The sequence below is a fragment of the Sesamum indicum genome, linkage group LG7 (genome assembly GCF_026168435.1).
Source record: "Sesamum indicum cultivar Baizhima isolate 11 linkage group LG7, ASM2616843v1, whole genome shotgun sequence".
NCBI classification, from domain to species: Eukaryota; Viridiplantae; Streptophyta; class Magnoliopsida; order Lamiales; family Pedaliaceae; genus Sesamum; species Sesamum indicum.
Genome location: NC_142663.1, coordinates 4,105,924 through 4,116,116, shown reverse-complemented (window position 1 = coordinate 4,116,116; position 10,193 = coordinate 4,105,924). Strand labels below are relative to the sequence as shown.

The window sequence follows — 10,193 nt, the reverse complement described above, 5'->3', positions numbered from 1 at the left end:
AGAACAGTGATCTTATCTTTACATGCTTCGTTATATTTGTCTGAAGAAAATCTCAACTTTGTAGAGATTTTCTACTTACAAACAACTCATGCCCATCTCATTTTTCTTCTTCTCCTCCTCCTTGTTTTCTTTCCTTTTTTCTTGGTAATTCTTGTCCTTTTCGTTTGGAATCCGGAGAGCTGCAGATTGAGAAGTGTCGATGCACCAGCTTTTGATCGATAAATACATCACACAGGACCATTGTCTTATGGTCAAAGTTGTAATAATGAGCAAAGCACCGACCACAGGGTAACGCACATTGTGGGTTTGGTTGTCTCACTCCCATCCATAAATTGTATAAAAACGTATATATGCTGCGTCAAATTCTAACTCCAACCACACTGCAAATGTTGTCTAGGAAGGCTACATGCAAGTCCCACGGGGAGGACTCTTCTTACTTCCTAGGATGGCAAGAGTACGAGAAGAATCCACATGATCCAGTCCGAAATCCATCTGGGATTATTCAGCTCGGCCTCGCTGAAAATCAGGTCCGTAGACTGAAGAAAAACTTTGTCCATATGGTCCGTTTTCGTTTGGTGGAAGCCCGACCAAGAATAGAAATTCATGTAGATCATGCATGTTTAGAAGTATCCTCTGTAAGGCATTGTGCAATTTCTCCATTGAAAATGCCTGATGGGTATATAACTGCAACTGGCGGGAAGTAATTATTGTGGTATGAAAATAGTTGTCGTGCAGGGTTACGGCTTATTTCATGTTCGCTCTTACTACGACAGGGCTCCCGTGATAAGTCCTGTGTCTTTGGCTTATGTTATTCTTGTTGCAGTTACTGATTCTTTCGATTGCAGCTTTCCTTCGATCTTCTGGAATCATGGATTGCCAGAAATCAGGAGCCCACGGGGTTTATGAAGAAAGGAGGATCAATATTTAGAGAACTGGCTCTTTTCCAGGATTATCGTGGCATGCCCGTGTTTAAGAAAGTGAGTGATGATAATTGGACATGCATTCGTTTGTTATATACAGAAAGGACGAGTAAAAAACATTAATTACTATTACCATTTGTGTTCAGGAACTAGCTGAGTACATGGCTGCAATCAGACAAGACAGGGTAAGATTCGATCCAAACAACATTGTGCTAACAGCCGGGGCGACATCCGCGAATGAAGCTCTCATGTTTTGCCTAGCTGAAGCTGGTGAAGCTTTTTTAGTACCAACACCATACTATCCCGGGTAAAATTTAAATCATTCTTCTAGTGCATAATACATTTGAATTTGGTTCTCCTACAAGGAAATTTTCATTTTACATCGGTTGCAGTAGCATATAGTACTTAATTAATATACTATAGAACTAATTGCGAAAATTAGTAATAAATAGTCATAGCAAATAGTTATTAATCAGGGCCACACAATGGATCTTGACCGTAGTTTTTACTAAGGTGGCTACAAATAATTTTTTCATAGTGAAAAAAATTAATCTTTTACACTGATTATCATGTTTTTTAATCATAGCCATCAGCATTGTAGTCAATAGTAATTTTTTCTAGTGATAGTAATGCATTATCCCAACTTTAAGATTTTCGTACTGATTGGATTTTACGACTACTAATTTTTATTTTTTATTTCATTTAATATACACGTCAAAATGTACAAATATTTTTCTTAAATAGAATAGATGACACAATCTTTGTAGAAGTAAAATGTACATATATATATATATATATACATTAAAATACACACCAACTTTCAGATGAAAATAAAAAAAAGGCCGGTATATTATATTAAATGAAAACATTTTTGTGTAAAACTAAGAAAATTAACATTTTGGCAGGTTTGACAGAGATCTCAAATGGAGAACGGGGGTGGAAATTGTTCCAATACAATCCTCAAGTGTGAATAACTTCAGAATCATTCCTTCTGCCCTGGAAGAAGCCTATCAACATGCCCAAAAGCTCCATCTGAAAGTTAAAGGGCTTTTCATAACAAATCCTTCAAATCCATTAGGGACAACATTGAGCATACATGAGCTAGACCATCTCATCAACTTCGCCATAGACAAAAACATCCATATTGTGAGCGATGAGATTTATTCAGGTACTGTTTTCGATTCACCAAGGTTCATAAGCATCATGGAAGCTATAAAGAAGAAACACCTGGAAAACACAGCAATTTGGAGCCGGGTTCACATTGTTTCCAGCCTCTCAAAGGATTTTGGTCTTCCAGGATTCAGGATCGGCATGATCTATTTCAACAGTAAAACCCTGATTGCTGCTGCAACAAAAATGTCGAGTTTTGGGCTGGTCTCTTCTCAATCCCAGTTCCTACTGTCGAAAATTCTTGGCGACAAGAAGTTCACAAGAAACTACATCATGGAAAACCGAAATAGGCTGAAAAACAGGCGGAAAACGCTCGTCTCAGGCCTTCAAAAATATGGAATCCGATGTTTGGACAACAATGCTGGATTGTTCTGCTGGATTGACATGCGTTGCCTGTTAACTTCCTATACATTTGAAGCGGAAATGGAGTTGTGGAGGAGGATCATTTTCGAATACGGGTTGAATATTTCTCCAGGATCTTCATTTCATTGCCCTGAACCAGGTTGGTTTCGTATATGTTTTTCAAACATGTCAGAGGAAACCCTGGATCTCGCAGTGCGACGGATCAAGGCATTGATGGATTCCAGTTCTCCAAATGCTTGCTAGCTGTATAGGTCAATTATATTTATGTACTTTTCCTAAAAATCTAATTTATAATAATGACAATTAATCAAATTACTATTTGGTGCACTATGTTGTAGTCTAGAATTTGTGGATGCAATAAAATGTGAAACTTGTAGTAATGGTGCTGACCAAATTCGGAAAATTCTTACACTATAAAAAATCGAAAAAAATTTTTTTTTAGTCCGTTAAGTATGTTCGATTTTAATTTTAATTCTATAAGTATGTCAATTTTTTATTAACTCCAGTAACTAGCAAAATTGATTACATTTAGTTCTCAAATGGATTGGATTTATAATTTGCGCCGAAAAAAGTAATATGGCTGGACACCTAGATGTGTTGTTATTGATTTATAATCCTATGTGGCTAAAATCATGAGGTGGAAGACAAGTTAGCCATCTTTTGGAGGGAAGAAAAGTGATTTTTCCCTCCAAAACACTTTTCATAACCAACAAAATATATTTTCTTCTCACCATACTTGCACAAACCCATTTTTCTCCTTTATCTCCTCCGTTCCAATGTCTTCTTCCATGGAAGGATCACTTTTTTGTTACTGCGAAAAGAAGCAATGGTTCAGACTTTTGGGACTAATCAAAATCCAAGAAGGAGGTTCTATTCCTGTCAAGCTTACAAGGTAATAAGCTCACTTTTTTTCCTAATCAATTTTTTTTTTATTTTTTTTGAATTTTTTAAATGAATTTAGTTTTGTAGAGAGAAGGGTCTGCTCAGTCAGTATACAAGCCACGTATGCAAGCCATGTACTCTCCCATGTGGCATGACACGTGGTTAATTGGCCGGAAATTGGACCAACTAATTTACACTTTGGCAAGTTCCAGGTAAATTTAAAATTTTGACCAAAAAAAAAGTAGAAAACCCTCAAACCGATTAAATCTAATCAATTTTGCAAGTTACTGGAGTTAATAAAAAATGGGCATACTTATAGGATTAAAACTAAAATTGGACATACTTAAAGAACTAAAAAAATATTTTTCCCTAAAAATCATTTTATAGAAACCAAAGTTATTAATTTGTCACGGTCGTTGTAACAGAATGCTCTATTATGATATTTTTTAGCATTATAAAATATTTGTAACGACCATATTAACAATCTACAGAGATTGTTACAAAGGTAATCCAAATGCAAAACATGCATTTGGGCCTGTTTTTGGAATGGCGTAATCAAATTTGATTTTATTATTATTGTAGCAATTTTTGTAACACGTATAGATATGGATGTGCTTCAATATAGGAGTGGTAGTTGGAATACTATTTGTAATGGCCGTTAGTTATGTTGTAAGGGTTGTTGTATCGATCTTTGTATTTCTTTTTTCAACTGTCGTTGTAACGACTTTTCTAACTCCTTATGCGTATGTTGTTTTTATTTTTGCCACTGCTTTTGTTATTTCTTTTTACACTGCTTTTCTAACGGCGTTTGGACGACCATTTTCGAAATTAATAAATATCTTTTACACGGTCATTGTAACAGCCGCGTGATTTTATGATAGTTATACTTATTTCAAAAGCCGTTACAAAAGCAATGACATGTTTTTTATAATAGTTAGTTGTATTTAATCTATTTTAATATTTGTTTTTGTAAAAACAAATTATTGAATTTGTTCAATGTGAAATATTATATAAAAAAATATATAATATAACAAGAGAATAAAAATAATTTAATTACCAAAATAAGTATTGTTTAAAAATTGTATTTATATAAATAAAAAAAAAGCCTGATCTAAATCAACACCTCCTTCGACCGTGGTTCTTCGATGTCGCCGTCGGGTAACGGGAGATTAGCTGGAGGATGGTGCACTAGAGAACCGGGTCAGGTGGGATCTATCCGCCGCATCCACTTCTCGAGCCTCGCTACCCAATCATCAAAGTCGGAGTGTGGCGATTGTGGTGGTGACAACGATGGAGCAGTGGACTCGCTGGCGCCAGATGGTCCATCAATAGTGTGGTGGGTCTTGGAGCCAAAATCGAAGACTTGGCCTCTACTCTGGCCGCTAGCTCTGACAACCACATGTGTTGCTTGTTCGGGGCCACTGACCCTCAAGAGGACAATGGAGGGTCTTGATTATTCTTGTGCTTTAGGCTTTGACGTTCCTCGATGATCTTAAGAACAGTTCCTGCAAATAGATTAAATGATTAGATTTAAAAAATAATTTTAAATTTCAAAATTAAATTATTTTTTATACTTACCGCGACTTCCGTTGCCCTCGGGCTGCTCTATTGGCCGTCCTCTTTCTTTTTGTAGCATTTCTCGAACACCTCCATCTGTTTGATGGGGTGTCCGAGTTGTGCTTCCTGTTAAAAAAGTATTTAATGAAATGATTAGAAATTTTACAAAATAAATTAAATTAATAGTATACGTTAAAATATTTACCATCTTATGCTTGTGGGTCTAACTGGAGGATAACCCCTTGCAGTAGGGTAGCAGCTGCATCTGGTATCTTATTTTTCGCTGATTATGTCTGGAATTTTGGGCTCGCGCAATACTCCAGAAGCTGGCGCTAGATCTCCTCGGCCAGACACAGCGGTCCGCGAATCGCTTCGACTTACCCGCCTAAAAATTACATTAAGGTCCAATTTTTTTTTAAACAAATTGGCATAAAGGTCCAAATATTGCCTAAAATTACATTAATGCACTTTTTTTTTCCCTAAAAATGGCATAATAAAGGTCCAAATATTTCTTAAAAGTACATTAAGGTCAAATTGTTTCCAAAATGCATCATTTTGCTAAAAATTACATTAAGTTCCAAATTTTAAAATGGCATAAAAGTCTAAATATTGCCTAAAATTATATTAAGGTTCAATTATTTTCTAAAATGCATTATTTTCCTAAAAATTACATTTAGGTCCAAATTTTACCTAAAATTACGTTAAGGTCCAACTTTTTTTTTTCCGTAAAAATGGCATAAAGGTCCAAATATTGCATAAAATTATATTAAGGTCTAATTTTTTTCCTAAAAATGCATAATTTTTCTAAAACCTGCATTAACATTCAAATTTTGCCAATAATTATATTACGGTCCATTTGTTTTTCTAAAAATGGCATAAAGGTCCGAGTATTGCCGAAAATACATTAAGTTCCAATTTTTTTCCTAAAAATTGCATTAAGGTCCAAATATTGCCTAAAATTATATTAAGGTCTAATTTTTTTCTAAAACGCATAATTTTTCTAAAAATTGCATTAAGGTTCAAATTTTACCTAAAATTACATTAAGAAAATTTACAGAAAATTTAAAAAAATAGAAAATAGTGAAAAAATTAAAAATTACAGAAAATGATAAAATAATTTTAAAATTAAAGAAATATATTTGAATTTTTACATAAATTTATGAAAGTTACAGAAATTTTTTAAGAATCATGAAATATTTTAATTTTATCAAAAAAAAAATTAATTACATAAATAAAATCTAATGAAAAAATAAATTCAGTTAAACTGGGCAGAGTGGTGGTGGGCCAGACGACAATGGTGGGTGGGGCTGATGACGGTGGCAATCGGAGGGGTGGTGCTGCCATGGGACTGGTGGTGGTGGTGGTGGTGGTGGTGGTGGTGGTGGTGGTGGTGGTGGTGGGATGACAGACAGGCAAATACATAAAACACACACACACACACACACAGAGAAATAGAGAATGGGGCCAGTAGTGGGGGTGGGGGCTGCCCAAACGTGGGGGAGAGGGAGAGAGAGTGAGGGAGGAATGTGAAAAATCTACTAAGTATCGATTATATATCATGGCCGTTCCAAATATCGGTACAAAGCGTATTAGAATAAATGAGTGGCCACGCCTAAACGAATTACAATAACATAGCCGTTTATAATGTTACAAATATAGTTACAACATATGATATTTGTGTTACCATAAACGACATCGTATTGAAGGCCGTGTAAGAGGCCGCTACAAAATTGGATTCCAAAATAACAAAATGATGCCGTTTGGCTCCTCCAAGTTTGACAAGCCGTTATGAATACCGTTACAAATGGTATTCCAAATAATTAATTATTTTTATTAAAATATTAAAAAAAAATTCGTATTGGACAATTTAATATTGTAGAAACGTATCCTTTATGTGGAACAATAGAACTGAAATACATAAGAAAAAATTATAGTTGACATTAATACATTTTCTCAGTATGCAATAAATTTATATGTTCAGAAATATTAGTATTACATTGATGTAACTATAATTTTTTACATTGTTGAACATCATGGGTCAATCGGGCCGTCAAAATTCAGATCAAACCATTAGATATGATCATACTTATAAAAGAATACATTTGATAAAGTTTTAGCCTTATTGGGTACACGAATGTTGAAATATCGTACTCGAAACATAAGTGTAATTATTCAAGACTGTCTATCGTTGAATCAGGCTATGTGATTTTAAATTGTACCATCCAATATAATCTAATGGACACATTCTTGTATATATTTAAATTTGGTATGTATCAGGTGCCCGGATTTTAAGACATTGTAATTCCGAACATGAATTTTTGAAATAGTTCAAGAATTGTAACAGCTTTTTAAACGGTTTAAATATTTTAATTTTGACCTGGCAGTTGGTACAGCTTTTGCAACGACTAATTAAATGAAAAATCCCCCCTCCCAAGCTTTTTCATTTTTCCTCCGTTAATTTCAAATGGATTGGCTTTTATAATGGTTGTTAAAATGTAGCTGTTACAGAATTTCATTTCCCTCCGGTTTCCCTGTTGGCGCCCAAAGTTTGCTGTAGTATATTGTAATGGCCCTTGTAACTGTCTTTTTAATTTTTGGCAGTTACAAAGTAATAATTTTTTTAATACAATATTGTAAAAAAATCGAAATATTTCATTATAAAACTCTAGATTATGTAGCAGCATATTTATTAGTCTCGTAGTCCTCAAAGCTATCTTTATCATCCTTGCTTCTTCATTATCAGTTTGAACATGTTGCGTCCATGATGTACCTGCACCTTGTTGGTGTGCAATGAAAGATCAACAACGATTTGTATATCATCGGGATCATGGAGATCGTACGTCTGATTGTCTGTAGCAACTTCAAGGACTAGTACGACTTCCTTTGGTTGATATGCGATATCAGTCCACCGAGACTCATCAACAACTCTCTGAGCTTTGCTTTTGCAAACAACCATCCAATCTACTTTGTCTCTCTTCATACTTGGGTACTCAGTGCAGTACACTTGTACTGCTTGTTGTGACAATATGTTTGGTTCATCCTTTTGGTATACCTTTTTGAAGTTTACATCAACGAGATAATAGCGTGGGTGTACCTTCATGCCTCTTACTGGATCGACCCAATGACACTTGAACAGAATGATGTGCAGGTTTGGAATAAGTGGGTATGTCAATTGAATGATCTCTTCAATTATCCCATAGAAGTCGTTTTCCTTGTCTATATACGATGAACTTTTTACACCCCCTACAATTCATGGTTGACTTGCCGACGTTGTGACTATCTGTATGAAAATTGTAACCTTTCCCAAAGTAGCAAAGGAACGTCATCACCTTAGCACTGCAGCTCATTGTCCGTGTAGTTCAACTCGGGATAGACCTGATATGACGCTCCCCGACGATAATACTATTTTATGCTAAGTAAATTTCCACGTTTAATTAAAATTATTTTTATAAATAACATAAGCTATTACATAGTCAGTTACATCACATACTCAATCAATGCAACTAATAGGAGTGTCACCTCTTTCATAATCTTTATACATATCTTACTCACATAAAATAAGACCAAATTATTATAACATGTTCACAAGTCATCTTCTCTCTAGTGTGTTATTGATATTCTCAAATTTAAGACTTCTACTTTATCTGACTTGGTGTGGAACACCGTACACTGGCCCGACCTGACTTGAAATGAACACGGTGGACCTAATCCTTGAGAGTGAACAGAACCTAATGTTTACACCTAAAAAATGTTGCAGAGGCGTGAGCCTGCAACTCAGTAAGTAAACAACCAACCCCAACTATACATGTAATTTTATCTTTAGTTCAACTGGATAATAATAAGCAATTGATAACACATGTCACCAATTAGATTCCATCACATCTCATTTGATTAATGATGCAAACATCTCACAACAAAACAATCAATCAAACTCTTCCTTTTCTAGTATACTTACAAGATGGTGATATAAGGTCTTTCTCAACCAACTCATCCTCACTATTCTGATAGAATAGGTGACCTAAAAGCCAATTAGATCGGCATACTTGTAATCTGTTCTGAAAATAACTCGATTCTATGTAATATTATTTAGTGAATAAAATGAGTATTCACTATTGTCATTCCTTTATTGTGCTCATTGTATATGTTTACATTTCTTTTAGATATCACAACAAAGCCTATAGACCACTTTGACAATTGTGTAATAATTGGACTGCGTATTGGATGGCGGTCATGAAATTAACTGTCAAGGGTGGGGTCTAAAATATTCTAAGTCGAGGACCTCGAGAATGGGCATCGTCTTGCATTAAGAGTCGCAATATTTGATGAGTGCCGCGTTCAGCGACAGACGTGGGATGTCTATGCGATCTTAGTGGGTTGATTGGCTAGGTGTCAAATCGACTGAACTGACTTATGGGTATCGTCATATGGAAGCTTTGGAGGCTTGGTCAGTGTGATTGGAATCCCCGGTCCGATAGTACAGGAGTAGTCCTTAGACTTGAGGAATCATTGCAGTCGCGTGCATACGATGACTGTATCTTGGATTTGTGTGAGAGGTGATCGTGTCACAGATATGATCGTAATAAGCCTTGTCCAGTGTAGTCAAAGCATGTAGTGAGGACGGTGAGTTTCAAGAAAAGGACCGTACTAATATGTGGAGTTGTGGGCACTCCCTCTTCCAATGCCCCTTTCTTTGGCAATGATTGCAGACATAATTTGCCTTTGATCGCTGAGAACCGCCAACCTTCACTTTCCTTTTGCCCATTCCCATAGGAGCAATAGGGGCGCTCAAAGCGGTAGCAGCAGCTGCAATGGCTTTCCCTTGCCCTTCTTCCTCTTCCAGCGTCTGGCCTCTTGCCTTTTTTGGAGGTTGAAATCTCTCCTACTAATACTGCCGGCGTAGACTTGTGGATCGTTGCCTCGTATTGGACCAGCATATTATTAACTCATAAATAGATTTTTCAAGTTCATTCATGTTGTAGTTAATAATAGACGTGTTGTAGGATAGAGGAAGTGACTGAAGGATCACGTCAATGTACGTGTCATTGTCAAGCCCAACTTTAAGTTCCTCGAGCTTCTCCACTAGGTATAGCATCTAAACCCCGTGACTTTGTACAGACGACCCTTCGGCCATCTTTTTGTCACGAAGAATACTTTTGTGGCGGCATATCTAATATACCTATCGGGAACCGCATAAACTTCCTTCATACGGAGCATTATTGAAGGAACATCATCCAACCTATCATATTGCTTATGGATGTTATTGGACATCGAAGCCAATATGATACTATGGACCTTACGGTT

The 10,193-nt window shown here is 35.9% G+C and overlaps 1 protein-coding gene across 1 annotated transcript; it reads left to right on the top strand.

Moving 5' to 3' along the window:
- Positions 1-386: 386 nt before the first annotated feature.
- LOC105162216 (1-aminocyclopropane-1-carboxylate synthase 3-like) lies at positions 387-2,765 on the top strand. Its single transcript, XM_011080209.2, has 4 exons — positions 387-527; positions 846-977; positions 1,067-1,227; positions 1,826-2,765. The coding sequence occupies exons 1-4, from the start codon at positions 387-389 to the stop codon at positions 2,694-2,696; spliced, it is 1,305 nt and encodes a 434-aa protein (XP_011078511.1). The 3' UTR covers positions 2,697-2,765.
- Positions 2,766-10,193: the final 7,428 nt, after the last annotated feature.

Excerpts from the sequence above, each read along its gene's own strand:
- LOC105162216 (XM_011080209.2), top strand. The coding sequence starts at position 387 with ATGTTGTCTAGGAAGGCTACATGCAAGTCCCACGGGGAGGACTCTTCT. Across the intron at positions 528-845 it reads TCGGCCTCGCTGAAAATCAG|CTTTCCTTCGATCTTCTGGA; the intron begins GTCCGTAGACTG and ends TTTCGATTGCAG. Across the intron at positions 1,228-1,825 it reads CCAACACCATACTATCCCGG|GTTTGACAGAGATCTCAAAT; the intron begins GTAAAATTTAAA and ends ACATTTTGGCAG.